A 19,663-nucleotide genomic window follows, 5' to 3' on the forward strand; every position below is an offset into this window, starting at 1 on the left:
AAGGGTCACGAGATTTTTCCACACGGCCAAAGTGACGACACGCCTCAGACACGCCCCTTCATGGAGGTTCTCGCCTGTCCGTGCGCACCGAACGTCTTCTTGCGATTCGGAACATGGATCGGCGGTGAAAATGGAGAACTTCGAGGAGCTTTGGGAATTGTGGGTCACAGAAGGAGAACAAAAGTTCAAAACGTTTCCTCCACGTCGAGATGTCTGTGTTCTCGCCCTCGTGGAAAGTGGAACCGAGGCTCTAGGAGGAGGCACTGCCTTAAATGTTCAATGTTACATTACACCAAGGACTGTTACGTGATCGGATGCTGCTCCCATTCACTTTCCTACATTTTGTTTTTATTATTTATGTATTTTTGTGTTTATCACAGAATCCAGTCATCGACACCTGAAAGGGAAGCATGGGGATCAAGTGCAGCGGACTGTGAGACGACCAACATCAACACAACAGAAAGGACTTCAAACTAACTTTTCTGTGGTTCTGGGGACTTCTGTTTAATTCACAGAGACTTGACGCTAATATCAATAATTACAAGTGTTTACAGGCTCTTTACTGGAACAAGCATGGACAGGCTACATGTCGCGCCATGAGATGAAAGTCAGGATGACTTCATTTTGACTCATCGAGGTGTTTTATCCGTCTCTGTCTGCAGGCTGCAGTGAGTGACGTCAGTTCACCGATATTTGTATGCAAGATTTTTATTAGCTAATTATGGACTTGTGTCATTTCCACAAAGCATCTGCAACTCCAGCTTTTTCCGCTGATGATCCAATGAAGATCTTCTAAAGCTTCTAAAGTCTCCAGTAGAAGATCAGGTATAATTATAAAACACTTATATCCGATGTATGCAAAAGGCATAAAACATGTGTCATGAGCCACACCTTTTGTTTTCCATGTGAACCGATGCACCAACAGTGGTTTGGGCACATTGCTGACCTATAACCCCTATTGTCTGTTTGTCAAATGTGCAGGCAGCATTTACTGCCTCCATACAGGAACATCCAGATCGTTGGGACTTCACTTCTCTGGGTTTTTGAGATCTTATTGCGTCTTTTAAATATATATTTCTATGCCATTTTATTCCAACGACAATGCAACTGAGCAAACTGAAATCCTGTCCTACAGACATGGAAAGCTATTATTTCTTCAGTCAAACTGAAGAAATAAATCTGAAGTTGGTGTCATAGGTTCAGACCCTTCAATTAATTACTTTCACATTTCAAGTGATTTTTTGGACTTTTTCTGTGCAAAGACTTCTGTCCAATCTCAGTAAACCAAAGCGTTCAGGTTTTCCTTGAGTAGTCCATTGTAGTCATAGTAGTATTGGCCAATCACATTTAAGTGGGCTTTGGTTACATACATGTAAAAAGTCCACATGGAGAGCAAATCATGCTTAATCTCCATAAACAGATAACTGCATATGGATGCAGAAATACAATCCTGTTGTGGACGACAGTCTCAACTGCGACTACGTTCTTGCGTCTCAAGTTGCTGGATGGACGATAAGCGGCGTACGGAAGAGGAAGTCTTGACCTGGATATTGGTTATCCTGATGTATCAACTGTAGCTCATGGGGATGTGTGGTCGTCCTCCAACCACAAGGTAGCCAGTTCAATCCATAGTTCACATGTCGAAGGGACCCTGAGCAAGACACTGAACCCTAAATTGTTCCCCGGGCGCTTCACTAGGGGCTCCTTAAAAGACTAAGGATGGGTCAAATGCATGTTCTTCTTAAATCTGGCGACGCAGGAAGCCCAGAAAGACTGGCCTTTGCCCCCGAGGCTAAAAGGTTGTGAGACTGATAGTCGATGCGTTACGAGGTTGCCAACTGCCTCACACAACACTAGAACCTATCACTCTACAGATTTGAAATAGTCAAGACTTTCATTTTTTTGTCTGGGACGCAAAAATCACCTTTTAATTAAACACTTTCCATACTTCCAATTGGTTTTGAGAGATTTTCTTCATTTTTGAAGAGGAAAAAAAGATGGCAATAAATCTCTGGAGAGCGGAGGTCTGACCTTGACCTCCCTCATAAACTCTGATCAGCGCTCTGCTGCTTTTCCTCAGACAGGGTTGTTTTTTCCAGCGCTGTTGGAATTTTTTTCAAACCAGTTCAGCCGGAGCATTTTCTTTTTTTCGCCCGTTGGTCCACATGGTTCTACGGCACAAAGCATCAGGTGTGGCCGCTGGTTGTTGTCCAGCTGTGGAGCTGCTTGTCATCACAAATAATCTTTTAGCATGTTTCTCTGGTTTCTTGATAAACAGATCGTCAGTCATGTCAAATATTAACTCTCAGGAATCACATAGTTGTTGCTCATGAATCATGATTTCTTTTAATGCCATGTTGCGTAACAAAATTCATATTGAGCAATTCAGAAATATAAATATTGTTTATTAATACGGCAAATTTTCAACAAAACCAACAAACAATATTTGTATTTATTTAACATCAGTGCTGTGATACTGAGAGTTTTCTGTCAACTCACACTTGTTTATGATAGCAGTTTCTTTTGGGGTTTCTTTGTCCTCGTACATTGCTGAGTCGGGTGTTTTTTGCAGCTTTGCTCTTCGTCTTCAAGCTAGTTTTAGTTTTTTAGTTAGTTTTAGGATGAATGTGTTTCCGTCCGAACCACCTGGGGAAATAAAGGCTGAAGGAGGAATGACTCAGAGGATGGCAATGCCGGTCCGTCGGTTGGTCCTCCGCTTTAGTCCAGGCTGACATATCTCAACAACTCTACTGTTAATATATTGCTATGTAACTTTGTACGGCCCACTGAGGATGAAACCCTTTTCCTCAAGCCCCCGGGAGGCTGACATTAGTGGTTCCGCGTGTTTTAGGGATGTATATGCATTCTAATAGCTTTGGTGATCGTCCGACTTTAAATCTAATGCCACCACGAACACGACGTTTTGTAACGATATTGTAACGTTTTTTTGGGGTTAAATTTGATAAACATAATTGAATGTATACTCACATGATATCTTACTCCTCATATTTTGTGCGTTTTACTACCAAAGTCCAGCAACACTTCTCTATTTCCGCTTGTTTCATACATACAGGCTTTTCAAAATAAACCTCTGACTTCTGACAGAAAACTAATCAGTTAGGTTTCGGCAACAGAACTATTTGGTAAGATTTAAGAAAAGATCGCCAAATACTTAGTTAGGTTTAGGAAAAGATCGCTGTTTGGGTCAATTTTGATGGCGCATTGTTTTTCTTATGTATAGACACCAGCCTGCACTATCATTCCCCCCAGGGGATGAATCGTAATAATCTCTTGACTTTTCATCGAGCGCACAAAGTCAAAAAAGAGAAAACCGAAATCGTCTGAGTCTGTAAGGTGTGGCAATGTGTGAGGTGATGTTTAGTAAAAAATGTACTTTGTCACTGACTCATAACTCAGTCACATCTTATGAATGAATTAGATCAAACAACTCGAACATCCACTTCAGAATACACTGACGTCAGTCTGGATGGGGTTTAAATCACAGCAGGACCAGCGTGTTCCTCAGAAAACTCTTCTGTCACTCTCCCCGGGGCAGGTGATGATAAACAAGTACCTCCACTCCGAATGGGGCTTCAGTCTGGTTTTCCCACCTGTTGGTAGGGGTGGAGTGTAGCTATGTACAGGGAAGTATTTCACTCTTTTATTCCGGGATTCTTTAACCCACATCTGTAATATTTTCTGGCGAACAACCTCCACATGTCTGCTGCCAAGAGCCATTTCAAGTCATGACAAATTAAACCGAAAGTGGAAGCTGTCCGATGTTTCAGTTGAAGTCTCAATCATAATAGGGTTGAAATGCAAAAACATGTTCCACGTTGCGTTAAACACTGTGTGTGTTTCATGTTTCAGTGATCGGATAATGTATCAAACATGCTGACAAGTACTTCATAGTTACCTCGATCACGCATTTCGACCGTCTGCCTCGCCCCTGATTAGCTTCACCTGTCCCTCGTTAGCCCTGCAGGTGCCTGACCTCCTGCTCACCTGTTTTCACTCTCCTAATTAGTCACTTTTGTTGTTAGTTTTTTCCACAAACACCAGCCCAGTTCCTTAGTTTTTAGTTTGGAGTTCTGTTACCTGATGATGATTACCGTGATTGTGATGTATTAGATATGGAGTTGAGGTTTAGACGTTGGTTGCTCAAAACAAATAAACTGAAACTTGAGAAGCTATGAGTAAGCATACCGGCGTTTCTCACTGTTTATTTTTACAAACCAAACTATTATTGAAAAAGATAATCATCAGACGAAACCATTAAGAAAATAATGATTAGTTATCGGAACGGTGTGTGAACTTTAGGGGGATGTAATATTCACTATGTTTTCATTTGTGTCATCAACGTCTGAAAAGGAAGCGCTGGGATTGGATGAAGTGTAGCGGACTTTGAGACGCCACCTGGTCTGAAAACACAGTGGAGGGTGAAGATATTTTATATCTCCTATATATTCATGTTAAGATTGATAACATTGTATGTAATATTATAGCAGTTTATGAGAGGTGTCAACACAATATATTAGTATATATTTCTAGCTTTGTTGTAGAATTACACACACTGATATTTACCTATGAACACACTGGACACACTCTGGTTGACCCAGGAGGGTCAACTCTTATCTATATAGTGATCTGTGTCTTGCATGCTTATTTTCTGACCATCTCCATATATTGACTTATGTTTCACATGCCAGCTGTGCTCAGCATCTCTCCCTGATATGTAAATAACTGACATCTAGGCTGGTTAACATCCATGAATGGACATAAAGACGACACCCATGTGTGTCCCACCCCTACTTCTTTGTGACGGGTTAGGGTAAAAAGGTCTTGCTGTTTCCTCAGAAGTTGAAGAAATTCTGCAGTCCAGCAAAGTGTGCTTTTCTTCACATGATTCATGTTCAATAACGAATTCTGATGAATTGATCTGCGACTCCAACCTCATCTGTGACCAGTCTGTTCAAAGAAAATCATTTACCACAGGGGGCATCGTTGTTCTGGTCTCCAGAGCCAGAAAACAACACACGGGAAACCTCTGTTGGCCTCGAAGAGCTGCAGCGTTTATTTTTGCAAACTTCCACTGTTGCTCAATCCTCCCGCCGAAACTAAACTCTCCTCCTCTGCCCCGCTGCCAACTCATTGGCATTTTCTTTTGTTTAAGTAACAAGGGCTTTTACTTAAAACAAGTATTTTTCAACTGTGGTATCAGTACTTTTACTGAAGTAAGGGGTCTGAATACTCCCTCCACCAGTGCCTGTTGGCATTCTTAACATTCAGCATTAATTTAACATCTTCGGGCACCAACTTCTATGAGAAGAAATAAAGACACAAGGAGGAAAAGTCCCACAAAGTCACTCGTTGAAAACAAACACAAAAGCAAGTCTAAAAGAAATTCTGGAAATAGTTGTGAGGATAACGCTGACAATATCCCGGGGACGTCTTGCGTAAGCTTTGAGTTATATCAGTGTGTGAGTAAAGGTTGTGTCAGCGAGGCGCTCCCATGCTACAGCATGTTCCCTTTGAGCCGCAGTCACACCCTGAACGGCCGGATGACACAACATGTTCATCTCCCCATCGGGTGACTCACATTCACATGGGGATGAAATGAACCCTTCCACACGCGGCTTTCCCTTTTTGCCCTGCTCCGTTGGAGCCGCAGCAGAACAACATCAGCGAGGTCTTTAAGGGCCTCAAGAAGATGTCTGGCCACAAGGGGCCCAACCAACAGCCTTTGGGGGACCAAAAGTGACTTCTCCAGTGCCTTCAACACCATCCAGCCTTTGCTTCTGCGGGGCAAGCTGGAGCAGACCAGGGTGGACCACCCCCTCACTGTATGGATCCTGGACCACTTCACCAACCATCCACACTATGTGCGGATACGGGAGTGTGAGTCAGACCTGGTGTCCTGCAGCACGGGAGTCCCAGGATTCTGGCTTCATTCTACTTCTCCAAATACAACTCTGGTAACTGCCACCTGCAATGTTCTCTGATGACTCTGCAATCGTCCGCCTCATCTCTGCCGGTGATGACAGGGAACTGACAGATGACAGGGAGCTGAACCAGGACTTTATAGGATGGTGCTAGTGGAACCGCCTCCAGATCAACTCTGGTAAAACCAAAGAGAGGTGGAAAGTAAATGCTCTCCTGCGGGGCCAGTAAACATCCAGGACATTGAGATTGTACAATTTTATAAGCACCTGGGGGTTCACTTGAAGAATAATCTGGACTGATCACATACATGCACTCTATAAAAAGGGCCAGAGCAGACTCTTTCTGCTGAGGAGACTGAGGTCTTTTGGAGTGCAGGGAGCACTACTGAGGACCTTCTTTGACTCTGTGGTGCCATCAGCCATCTTTTATGGAGTGGTCTGCTGGAGCAGCAGCATCTCGACAGCCGACAGGAAGAGACTGAACAAACTGGTAAAGAAGGCCAGCAGTGTGCTGGGGTGTCCACTGGATACTCCTGGTGGGAGACAGGAGGATGATGAGCAATCATTCCTGATGGACAACACCATCCAGGACACTCTGGCAGCTCTGTGCAGCTCCTTTAGCCACCGCAGGTTCTTCCTTCCTGCTGCTGTCAGGCTGCACAACCAGCTCAGCTCCCAGTAGACCACAAAAACTGCTTCACATACCTCGGAGTCCACATTTCATCAGACCTCACCTGGTCCAAAAACATCTCCCATCATGTGGGGAAGGCCCAGCAGAGGCTCTACTTCCGCAGGAAGCTGAAGCAGACTCACCTTCCTCAACACCTGCTGATAAACTTCTATCAGGCGACCATTGAGAGCCTCCTGACCTACAGCTGCACTGTGTGGTTTGCTAGCTGCACAGTGGAGGACAGGAGGGATCTGCAGCGGGTGGTGAGGATGGCAGAGAGAGTGATTGGGACCACATTACCCCCGCTCAGTGACCTATACGCTGGCCGGCTCTGTAAAAAAGCCAGCTGTATCTTCAAAGACCCCACCCACCCTGGACATGCACTGTTTGCTCCCCTTCCACCTGGAAGGAGATACAGGACAATTAAAACACGCACAAACAGACTACAAAACAGCTTTTACCCACAGGCTGTCAAATGTATAGAACCCCCCGCCCCCCAAAATCTGAGGACACTAGCACTAACTGCTGAACAATAGTCAATGGCACGTGCACTTTATGATGATCCACTTATGTATCTGTCTACTTGTGTTGTGAATGTTTCTATGGTTGTTTTTTTTATGTTTGTCTTTACTGTAAGAGCTGCTAAACTGTTTTTCGTTGTTATAAATACACTGTGCAATAGTTATTCTGTCTGTATATATAACATTTCAGTTATTGTGGATTCTGTACAGTTTTTTATTGCTTATTTATAATACTTGTTTTTGATCTTGTCTCTTGTTTGCACTTTGCCCTATGTTGCTGTAAATCCGTAAATGTCCCTGCTGCCGGACTATTAAAGGATTATCTTATCTTATCTTATCTAACACGGTAAAATATTCAAACCTACACAGACTCCCAGTTGTTGTTTTTTATTATGGCCCATTTTAAAGACGATTACCAAAATTCAGCCTGACATATTTCAATCCCAATTCTCAATCTAATTCAGCATAAAGTGCAGTGGATTTAAACAAAGTGCGGCCGCACAGCGTGACTTTGTAATGACTGACTCGTGGGCAGGTCAGTGTTCGTTGTTTTACGACAAAGACAATTTATTTTGTAATGCGGAGCAGACCAGAGCATCATGAATAAATAAAATAATTCCCACACGACTCATGACGAGTAAATGAAAGAGAGTACGATTTTAGTGGAAAACATGTATCTTAATCACCTGTGGGGAGACACCGCTGGCGGGAGCAGAGGGAACGCTTTGCTTCACTTTACTTTGTCCCACAAACTGTTTTGCTCCGGGACATGTAAGACATCATATTCCTAAGTGAGGATGTGCTCAAATACTGTATATATATACTGTATATTATAATGCCCTAAGAACCTTCTGAACACTGATATTGTCACATAATAATGGTTTCCTTGCTTCTGTCTCCATCCGCAGCTATCAAGCTCACAAGCAGGCGCAGGTTGGTTTGTACTTGATAAAGGGTTTCACTTTATCAACTCCGATTTAAACAATTTCCTGAAGTCTGACCTTCCTGTAACCTCAGAGATGACAGAGACAGACAAAAGGGATTATTCACACTTAAAAGTACTGATTAGTCTTTTCACAAACAGGCTTGTCCTCAACAAAAGATTTGAATGAGACTTTAGTGACACTTAAATGCTTGTGTCTACGTGTGTGTATGTGTGTGTGTGTGTGTGTGTGTGTGTGTGTGTGTGTCCAGTGTAACCAGCTGAAACCAGCTGTGTTCTCAGGCACAGAGGAATGTCAGGCGTGGTTGTCAGTGTTGCCCAACACAAAGCAGCTCTGCAACACAAACTGAATTGCATGCAGTCTGACACCTATGGCAACCAGCGGCTGTTTTACCAACAGCGGGGGAGTTTATCACATCTATTTGGATGTTTTGAAGTGGGTTGTATGATGTACTTATACATAGTCAGTGTATTACCTACAGTAGTCGGTGGTCGACACGCCTCCAGTTTGGAGAAACCGACACCTAAATAAAACAAAAATCTACCGATAGGTAGACCAGCGACTTGCGTGTTCTGAGAGGTACAATGTTTTTGTCAATGGAGTCAAGTGGCTTTGAACAGAGCACAGATAATGACTTTACAAAAGGGCTTTGTGACAGCAAGGAAGAGTACAAACATTGTAAATATGGCAAACACTTTAGTTCTGCTGCTGCCGCCTCAGCAGTACGTTGCTTTGCTCCCGTGCCGGGACTCCTGTCTGGTTTCTCCAAACTGGGCAACACATTCACACGTCAAATAACGCAGCTGGGTCGCCGGCTCTAGGCTTCCAACTGTGGTGCTCCACGTACCCATCAGCATCAGATATGTGAGGGGGAAATCAATAAAACCTACATGAAAAATAAAATAAAAAAATACAAACTTTTCAAATACATACTTGCAAAATAATAATAATAATAAAATGTCCTTTTTTCTGAAGTGTTTGGTTGCCTCATGCATTTACAGAAGGATACACACACTGATGGATGGATGGATAGATAGATAGATAGATAGATAGATAGATAGATAGATAGATAGATAGATAGATAGATAGATAGATAGATAGAAAAAGAAAAATAATGCTAGATTATCAGTTCAATTCTTCAATAAACAATCATCGGTGACGTCAGAGAAGAGAACAGGAAACGAGAAATGAGTTACAGTTGCATTGTATTGGGAGACTGGTGCTCTCCATCTCCAAAAATGTTGGGAAGGAGAGAGAGAGAGAAGGGGGGGAGAGAGAGAGAGAGATAGGAAATACATAGACTCACATAACTCATAAACTTTCTTCTTGGGCCTGCGCCAGACGTCACGTTTCCCTCCGCTCTTCCCTCTCTGTCCATCAGCCCGAAACAGGCGCTCAGGTAAATCGACAACTTCTCTGCGTGCGTGCGTCAGCGGCGTCGCACGCGCCCACTACACGCCCAGGTGTAGCCCCGGACCCACCCACAAGGCAAACTCCTGTCGGGGCAGAAAACTGCGAGCTGTCAGTCGGCGTCAGAGCAGCGGAGGGATCACTTGACAAGGTAAGGCAGAGGTTGATGATTTAACCGGGCCGCCGCTGGTCGGGCTCGAACCCTCAGTCAGTGCAGAACTGCTGTCATCGAGTCGGAAGGTTCCGTCGCTCCACTTTCACTTCGTGACAGAGTTCACGGCACGTCTCCTTCCCGGTGCTGGGGTCCAACTGCGGCGGTGGACGAGCGGCTTTGGTCTCGCAGGTTTTGAGACAGAAAAGTACTTTACTGTTTCCCTGTCTAACTGTGATCATTGTAAACCCAGTGGGTCACAGAGGCGTACTGGTTATCCCTAAAATACTGTGCCATGCACTGTTGCATAATATCTTTCTGAAGATTACAAAAGAGTTGACCACAGTAAAGATATGTGCTGTTAGTAGAAGAGCACAGTGTGTACGGAAGAGGATTAGGGCCACATGTGAGTTCTGATTCAAAGTCAGAATTCTGGCTTTAAAGTCAGAACTTATACTTTTTTAAATTTTTTTAATATTTACTTTTTTTTTTTTATTGAGTTCTGAGACAAATGTCAGAATTGTAAATGTCAGAATTCTAAATGTTCTCCATAACAGAGTCAGTGTGAACTTGCTATATGGCCCAAAGTGTGGATATCCCGTCCTCATGGCTGCACCTCTGTTCATGCTTTGGGCACATTAGTTCCAGTGAAGGGGAATCTTAATGCCACAGCAAACAATGTGACTTGTGACCGTGTCCCTGTGCACAAAGGACTCTACAGCGCGGGATTCAAACCACTTGGAACGTTTTTGGTACCCATCTACTGAGGATCAGTGATATTGGTGACGAGGTGCCTGTGAAGAGCCCAAAGGATATTAAAAGACAATATCAAGCTACAGCTTATTCACTTGAGTCTATACTTTTGGCCATGTTGTGTAGAATGAAAAAAAATACATGCTTTAAGTCACTATAGGAATGTTATGGTCATTCTATAGGAGCGGGAAAACCATATTGTGTGTTAGTAAGTGGTTTCAGGTGATGCAGCTGTTTCCACACTTTGCTCTTTAAGCTTTAAACTCCATCCGACTGAAACAGAAACAGGACATCTGTGCGGCGCCAAACGTGGCAAATTAAACTTCCATTTTTCACAACGATGAAATATATTGTTCTGCCCTCAGTCAAGGGGCGAGGCTGACTGTACTCTGCACTGTGCTCCGATAAGAAGGCTGCAGAAAGGAGACTTTATCTTTATTTCAGCTGGGCGGGTGGCGGTAATGTCACTGATATCAGCACCGCAAGCACGTTGATGCATGATGTTCGTTAATTAATGACAATAAAAACAATAACACCGCAGCAGAGTACAGCTTACATGAGTTTGGACGAAACAGCAAGTCTGGTAATTGTTTTGTTTGTTAGCGATGGCACACTGTTTGATGCAGGTCAAATAAAAAAACAGTCCAGTTATTTATGGAGTGACTTTATTTTGTTTTCATAAGGAAGTGATCAGCCCACCAACTCTTAAGAAAGTGTTTGCCTCTTGTAGCTTTTAGTTTTAGTTTCACAGTGCAACTAAAGGACTACATTTTGCCAGGATTGCTGGTTCAACGGCCGGTATTTCTGGGGTTCTGATGTAGCCAACGGTTCTCCGGGCCAAAACCTCCTCTTACGTTCCCCTCCATTGTTTACAGTTCGTTTAGCAACATCGGACATGAGAATGGAGTCGGAGTCGAGAGACAACGTCTACAACCGGATTGTTAAGAGATGAATGAAAAGCGAAATCATTTGTAAATCCCTAAATAGAGATTGGTGGAGACCAAACCAGAGCTAACGGGGAGAGAGAACACTGGTTGGTTCATCAGGTTGCCCCAAACATGGCTCTAATGGAGTAATAATGTTGCTATGTGTCTTATTGATGTATACAAAGGCAACAGTTGGTGGACACATTAGCCAAAGCAACTTTATAAGACACTATAACAGCTTGTTGTGGAGTTGTTCCGCTCCCGAGCTAGCTAACTCATAGCTTCCGGAGCTAACGTTGCAATGTTGCTAGCTCTTCAGGAACAGTGGCGGGAGCGATACTATCAGCCGTTTTATAGCGTGACCTCAAGCGGAAAATGCATCGCATTTTGTTCTATTTTTACTCTCCGAAATGGATGAGTTAGAAAATGCTAGCCTGGTGTTGTAGCGTTAGCGGGTCACAGGAAGCAGCTGAGTAGACGTTGTGGATGTGTGGGTGTCTCAAGGTACTGTCTGTCCTGTTGCTGTCAACCTGCATTCTTCTGCATGTAAAACATTGCTGTGACGCTAATGTCTTTACAGAAGTGTCAGTCATGCATGTTTAAATGTTTTCCAAGGCGGAGGAATGCTGAAACCCCGACTTCATATCAGCTGCTATCTCTGGCTCCCTCCCTTTGGCTCTTTCGATAGTTTTTCTCTTTATCTTTATGTCCATCTTTTTATGCTCTAATTGTCTTTTTTCTTTCTAACCTTTTCCCCTGTGTTATATCATGTCTCGATTTACTTGCCTGTTTTGATTGTGACTCTTTTCCTTTTTTTCTTTCCTCTTTTTACCTTTCTCAGTTTTTCATTGTTTGGTAATTGCTAATTTTCAGTTTGAGACATGATGATTGAACTCTATGTACCACCACGCCTCTCTTGACATCCGCTCTTTGACTTGATTGAGTGAGTGATTTTCTTCTATATATGTGCACAATGTACCAAAAAAAAAAAAAAAAAAAGTGAAACGTGTCATTGCACATGCTCACTGAGGGAAAGCATTACTCGAAATATCCGCGCTTTTAAATATACACTGTGCAGAAAATGTGAAGTTCAGAAGACCATAGTCTCTTTACCCACTCATTTTCTCTCTCCCCTCCTCTCCTCTTTTTGTTTATTTTTCCTGCATTTCCTCATACCTCTCTCACTGATCGCACTGCTTCAATTGCTCTACAAAAAAGCTTTTGTCACTCTTTCAAATTCAAATAATCGTTATATACAGGAGGAGACGGTAGACTATATATATATATATATATATATATATATATATATATATATATATATATATATATATATATATATATACAGACACACAGTATGTATCTGTTTAACTTCATCCAGCTTTCTCACACTGATATCTCTCTCTCTCTCTCTCTCTCTCTCTCTGTCTCTCTCCCTCCCTCCCCATCTCTGTAATATGTTTTAATGGGACTACATTCTGTCCCTTGACTCCGGTCCAGACAGTTAACCAACCAGACCAACCAGAAAACCCAACTGTGCTCTCTGTTTTGCCCAGCACACACCCACCTCTTACTCAATTGTAATTAAACACAGTCCAATTTAAATGGACTGAAAATCTATGTACAATAAGCAAAGATATACTAAGAATACATCCATACAAGGCTGTGTAACATTACAATATTGTAATGAAATAAAAAAGATACAAATTGTATTATAAATAATATGTAAAGTTTCAATAACAAACAGAAAAAATAGATCTTGTTTTTAAATATATCTTGAATAGGCTATATAAGTAAAGATAATTTGAGATTAAAAATAGAAAATTGTCAACAATGTGTTAACATCTATAACTACAAATAAGTGACAACATTGCAAATGCTCAGATGGTATGTACGGTTTCTTTATAGAGAGATGGACAGTGTGACAGATCAGAGCTGTCACAAAAGCTCACACATCTTCCTGCTGGGTTTGCACATTGCTGTAATTCCACATATGTGGATTTTTTTCTTTACTGGTGTTCTAAATAGTTTTTGTGCGTTCATAATTTGTTCTAATGTCTTTGCATGGCAGCCTCTCTCTCAGTTACAGTAGGAATGTGTTCTGCCACTGTGTATTCTCTGTTGAAGGCCAAATAGCATTCCAATTGGGTTTCGTCTCACAGGATCTGATTGTGTTTGTGAGCAGAGTCCTAGAACCAGAGGGCTGACGGTCAATCTCTCTGGAGTTTTCCTTTTAGGTGAGGGATTTGTCATGGAGTGAGTTTTAGGTGGTTAAAAAATTCCAATGCTCTCATTTGAATTTTGATAAATAGTGTTTATCATCCATCCATCATTCTGCTCTGCATGCATCATTTGGTGTTTCCCCATTGATGCGTAAAACAAAAATTGCATTTTTGCATGACCTGCAGCCAGTAGGCATTTGAGTTGAGTCTGGAGGGCGATGCCAGAAACCGCAGACGGTTCTAATGCACTTACCAATTCTGTGATGTGTTGAAGATGGTTGGACTGGAAGCTGTGTCTGACCCTCCAGCTTTGGGGAAAGAATGCAGTTCTGCTTTTGATTTTACCAATCTTTTGTTGGTGTACATTTATTTTATGATGTCATAAGCCCCCCCCCCCCCACCCCCCCCTAACACCAATTTAAGATTAAAGATTACATTAAATATAAAAAATAAGTGATAACGCATGACAGATGGATATTTCCCTCTCATTCTGAGTGTCGCTATTTATTACTGATACCTCATACCTGTTACTTAAGAAATCATTTTTTTGTGTGTGTGTGTGTACACATTTACTGACACCTCCATTAACTAGGCATTTAGGCATGTCATGAAAGTAGAATGACACGACATGACACAAGCAAACATGCGGCTGAACCTCAGGAGAGAGAGCGGGTCGTCCGCTTACCTGAAGATTGTCGGTTTGATTCCTGGCCCCTCCCTTCTAATAATAATGCATTTAATTTCTATAGCGCTTTTCATTGTACTCAAAGTCACTTTACACAACATTTTTAAAATATCCTAAAAGCTATACATAAAACAAATAAACTAAATAAAAACAATAAGGCCATAGAACACACTGTCAGGCATCAAAAGCAGTTCTGAAGAGGTGGGTTTTGATTTGTGATTTGAATGTGGAGAGAGTCTGCATGTCAAAGTTTCCTTTAGCAAGACGCTGAACCCCAAATTGCTGCCGAAGGCTGTGCCATCAGGGTGTGTGCATGTGTTGGTGTGAATATGGAAAATGTTGCCATGTAAAGTAGATTAGAAAGGAACTATCTAAATGCAAGTCCGTTTACCATTTTCATTTTCAGATATGTTCAGTATGAATCTGTTAAATACAAACCGTTTGCCAGAGAGAGGAGCAGCTGTGAGTTCCTAGGGATCAGAATTGTCTAAACGTTCTCACAATGGCAGTAAGGCAGTCATGTACAGTGTTGCAGTGTTCCTTCATTGCTGCGTTTTTGTTCAGGGTGTTGTCAGCTGTCATCATAGTTTACAAGGAGCAAAGTATGTCTGTGTGTCTTCATGCTCTTCATTCTTTTCTTTTCATGTTTGCAGAAGGGATCACACATGTCCCAGCCCAGACACACAGTAGATACCTGGACCTGAAAATAATTAGATCTGCTGTATGCGGAAGTCGGTAACGAAACTCTTCTTAGTCTTCTGATTTGCGTATCCCTAATTTCAGGGACATTCGAGTGATCTAAATCTGTAATGGCCACACAATGTCATTTCAAACTATCACCCTCACGTTAATGTAAATAAGGTCAGTAGTGTTTCAAATTAAAATGTATCAAAAAATACAACATTCTTCTCTGCCTGCTCAAATCCAGTATGGTTCAGTGGTCGCTGTGGCGTGGTTGTTTAGGTGGGCATGGCACGTCTCGTACATTTCCTCTGCCGATATTTCTCGATCTCCTTTTGAAGGCTTGAGGAAAATGAGCATGGCTCTTTAAAGCAGAACAAGTATTCTTCTGCCGCCCCAAAGATTTACCGAACAAGCCATCTATTGTGCTGCATTCATTTCTATTATAATACAAATGTCAATTTGTCTGGTATGAGGAACACCCCGAGGTGGCATCTGGTGCCCATCAATCATTAACGCATTGAAATTTATGTGGAGCAGGAGAAAGTTCACATAATGCTCTAAAAAGCCTCTCTGTTTCGGCCCATTAGTCACTGCGCTCTGTTACAACACATCAATACAGGGTTTTATTCTGCAAAGGAACCATTGTCAAGGTCAGTCTGACATTTGGTTTTCTTGCATTTCTGGTTATATCAGCTTGCTGGCAGTAATTCAATATTTAGCTGAATACATTCCGCTTTAAAAACTGTAAATGAACTATTCTAATTGTGCATGCACCAATTTAAATAAACAGCTTTCCCCCAAAAATGTTTGGGAACAATTTGTGTAGAAATGCAATCAAAGATATAAAAAAAACAAGCTTATTGTGCTCCGTGAGTAAGTAGCCTTAGTTTTACAAAGACATGCCAAGTCATTATTACAATAATCTCCATAAACGGATCCAATGACTGCGGATATCTGTCGCCAATCAAACTAGATTTTGATATCTGCCGTGTTTCTGTTTAGCCTGAGTAATATTGACCAATCATGACGTTGATTTAGCTTTTTATTAATCGTTAGTCATACGAATGAGGTTATGCAATCTGGCCTCAGACGTCGTCGCTCAACTCCAAGTCTGGGCCCGGATATCTGTTGGCTACACCAGAACCCCGGGATTACTGCTGCTCCCTGAGGCCTAACTATTGTCAGCATTTTATTAAGTATTACTCAACTTCCTGAAGGTTAAGATGTGTAAGACTTCAATTACTCATGACCGAAAACTAAAGTGTTACCACGCAGCCTATTCGTCACATTGCATTGCGCATGTTGGATTTTAGTACCGACCCAATATGAGAAACTCCTAAAAATCAGAGTGCGTCATAATGTCACAAAATGCAACTCGACAATGACTCATGGGAGGGAAGGTGGATGGAGGTGGCAGGTATGTCAGGAATGAGGGTGTGAGCCTTGAACGTCGTCTGTCACAGACACGCAAAATTGTTTGCAATGGTAACATCACATACTTCCGATCATTTCCATTTGTGTGTGTTGACTAAGTCAACTCTCCCTGTAAACGACAGCTCCCTGTTAAACGCTGTGATGTGTCCTTATCATCGTGGAGTGCTATTCGACTATCGTCTTTTAATGCAGGCTGTTGGCATGCGGTAATCTGGACTTTCTCTGATATCCCTCTTGCGTGAAGACGATGCCAAGTCTTTTGACTTCCTCTCAGTAGTTTCACGTGAAGGCAGAGCTGTTAATTTGTTTCTAGGTACGATAACAGCATTCTGACACGATTACGAAGAGTAGGAAATAGTGCAAGTAGAGACAGGTCATCAACCTTCATCATGCATCTGCGCTGTCAGGAGAATGCAATGTGTTGCTTAATTCAATATAAATGAAGTGAGTCAACAAAGTTGTAAATCTGCAGACTGATGCCATGTGTGTCACAGTGTTATCTAGATCACAAGGGTTCTCTCACGGTCCTTGCTTTTGTGGATTGACAGCCAGGTGCCAAAGCTCCAGGGCAGTGCCAATGGTACATTTTACATTTACAGTGTGTGTGGAATCAACAAGAAGTGGGTAGTTACTCGGGAGAACCGATAAGAACCGATAATTCTTATTTAGTGACGGTACTCTTTTTTTTTTCCACACAAGAATGGTTTGAGGCTACAAGCGCCCTGTCGTTCAGGAATGGTGAAACATTTCCCTGATAATAATGCGACATTGCGAACAACATATCAGTTTTGAAATGATAGCAAGTTAATATTTGCTGGTGGGCAGCACAGTCCAGATGGTGACATCTCTAGTAGTTACAATGATAAGATAAATCCACCATAGCTGAAGAGACAAATAATAAACGGCAACAACAGAACACCCTAAGAGAGAACAGCCCAGCCACGCCCACTAGGTTTTGATTGACATGTGCTCTCTGGGCAGCTTGGCAACACAGTTGGAGAATAAATAAAAACAAAGGCAGATCTCAAAGATCCTCTGAAAGCATGACATCCAATCCATCTGCAAGTGGGGAGATGCATCCCAGGGATTTGAATGAACAAAGTCTCAGGAGGGCCCTTCTGTTACTTAGACACACAAATCACAGCGCAGTCGGAGTTTAATAAACCCTTTCAACCATCTCTAAATTAGTTTCTTCGATTGAATCAACTGGAAAACCAGGTCATGAACTAAAGGAGTGTTTTGAAACGCTGGCATGAAGGCATGAATACAGAATACTTACTCTCGCATGAAATCTGTTTTTGATGTACTTTGTAAAATCAGAAGCAGAAGCATGTCGACTTGAAATAATTCCTGGAATGCATTGAACCTCAAAGATTTATGGTGCTTTATGTCACCCTTGCAGGTGATTTGGGTAGTAGAACCATAATGCTGCAGCCACTGAGACATTTTCACTTTACATATTACCCATGATTCACCGGGTCACTGTCATTTCAAGGAAATACCCTGGTTAATGGTTTGTGGAGAAGGCAGATTGGAAATGAAGAGAGGATTCTGGTTATTGAATTACAGGACCAGTGGTAGAAATAATAAATAAAAACACTGCCTCATCCAAAAGATTCAGGAAACAAGTGGTGGGAGAGCTAAAAGTCCACTTTGACCTCCGTGAATGTCTTGTTTCTGAGTTTGACCAATTAGCCACAAAAACCTGCCGACACGTCAGAGTAGATATGATAATAGGACCATTTTAAAGTATGCAGATGATTCTCTTATTGCTAGTCGGCTCCAGGACAATGAGACCAGCCACGGTCCGGTCATCCTCGACTTTGTGAAGTAGTGTGAGTCATATCTTCAATTAAACGTATTGAAAACTAAAGACATGATCATTGATTTTAGAAGACATGCCCATAAACATGAAGTCATACCCATTAAGGGTCAGACTGTGGAATGTGTACAATCTTATAAATATCTTGGGTCAATTATCGACTCAAAACTGAACTTTGAAGCAAACTGTGAAGCCGTGTGAAACTGTCCTATTTCCACATCGACAAAACCATGATGACCTTATTTTATCATGCTTTTATTGAATCAATTTGATATTTTTCTTTGGTGTCATGGTTTGGAAACTCTCTGCATCAGATTGTTGAATGGTCTAGCAGGCTGATTGGTGAGTCACAGCTCACCCAGAGTCCCTGAACACCACACAGTTACAACGGATAACCGGCTCCATTTTAAAGGACGACTCTCACCCTTTGCACAAGGAGTTTCAGCTTCTCCCTTCTAGAGGAGGTATTTGGTACCACGGTGTAGAACAAAGCGGTATAAAAACAGCTTTGTTCCAGCAGCCATCACTCAGGTGAACACATTACAATAATAACAGCGCTGATCTGTAGCTTTGAGTACTTTTATCATGTTTGTCTGGTTGTCAGTGTTTGTTGTAATGTATGTCGAGATGGATGCCTCGTTTTCTACTATTTTCTACTGCAAACCAAGTAATAACCCCCCCCCCCCCCCCCCCCAAAAAGGAGCTTTGTTTAAGTTCATTGTACGTCAGATTGACCCTTTGCTAAGTCCCGCCCCTCTAATGCTGACTAGCCAATCATAGAGTAGCATCTTCAGCTCCGACCAGGTATAACACCTGTCCAGCTGTGCTCCATAGACTCATGGAGTCATTTCAGATTGTCTTTAATTTCAGGATGGTTTTGTGGGAAATGAGGGAATATAATTGCGTGCCTCTCATCAGAATTCCTTAACATCCCAGTTCATCCAGTGCACAAAGATCCCTCACCTCGATCGCTTAGTTACTACCTTTTCTTTTCCATTTTTTTAGTACAAATATCAAGGAAAAGGTTTGTGTGTTTGATGGACGGCCTTTCTCTTTGGCTACAGGAACACGTGAGGATTCATGGCATTTAGATGGACTGCTTACAGGACGCTACATCTTCTACTTGTGTTGTCCTTGGTTTAGTTTTTTATTATTTGAAGAATTAAATGATCAGATTTACTGATTTGCACACGTTGGAAGGCGTTTGTGTGACAGGAAAGTGATGTGGGTTGTTTTGTAAGGTCATTTTAACAAGAGGACTATGAAGGATTTTAATATAAAAGTGTGTCTAAATACCCTCCAAAAAACATATAATGCAAGGGACACGGGCTATTCTGTAATTCTCTTTTCCAAACAACATACACTTATTCCTGCACACTGGCTTTTTATCTCTCTGATCTCATCTGAAAGCTTCTCATTATGTTTCTGCACTGAAAGCCTTTCATCCCATTTCATCAGCCTTCCCACCGCTCCCCACCGCTCCCCACCTTAACATAATGTTC

At 42.1% G+C, this 19,663-nt stretch overlaps 1 protein-coding gene across 1 annotated transcript in view; it reads left to right on the plus strand.

The window, feature by feature from the left end:
* Nucleotides 1-410: 410 nt before the first annotated feature.
* The window catches only part of LOC306751322 (uncharacterized protein), a gene marked incomplete at its 5' end in the record, with an annotated part of 59,889 nt that continues 40,636 nt past the window's right edge, over nt 411-19,663 (plus strand). The window contains 3 exons of the mRNA XM_079234884.1: nt 411-433; nt 5,726-5,898; nt 6,670-6,875. Coding sequence (XP_079091010.1) covers nt 411-433; nt 5,726-5,898; nt 6,670-6,875 — 402 coding nt within the window. The remainder of the gene's footprint in view (nt 434-5,725; nt 5,899-6,669; nt 6,876-19,663) is intronic.

The sequence above is a fragment of the Taurulus bubalis genome, assembly GCF_910589615.1.
Source record: "Taurulus bubalis genome assembly, chromosome: 19".
Lineage (NCBI taxonomy): Eukaryota > Metazoa > Chordata > Actinopteri > Perciformes > Cottidae > Taurulus > Taurulus bubalis.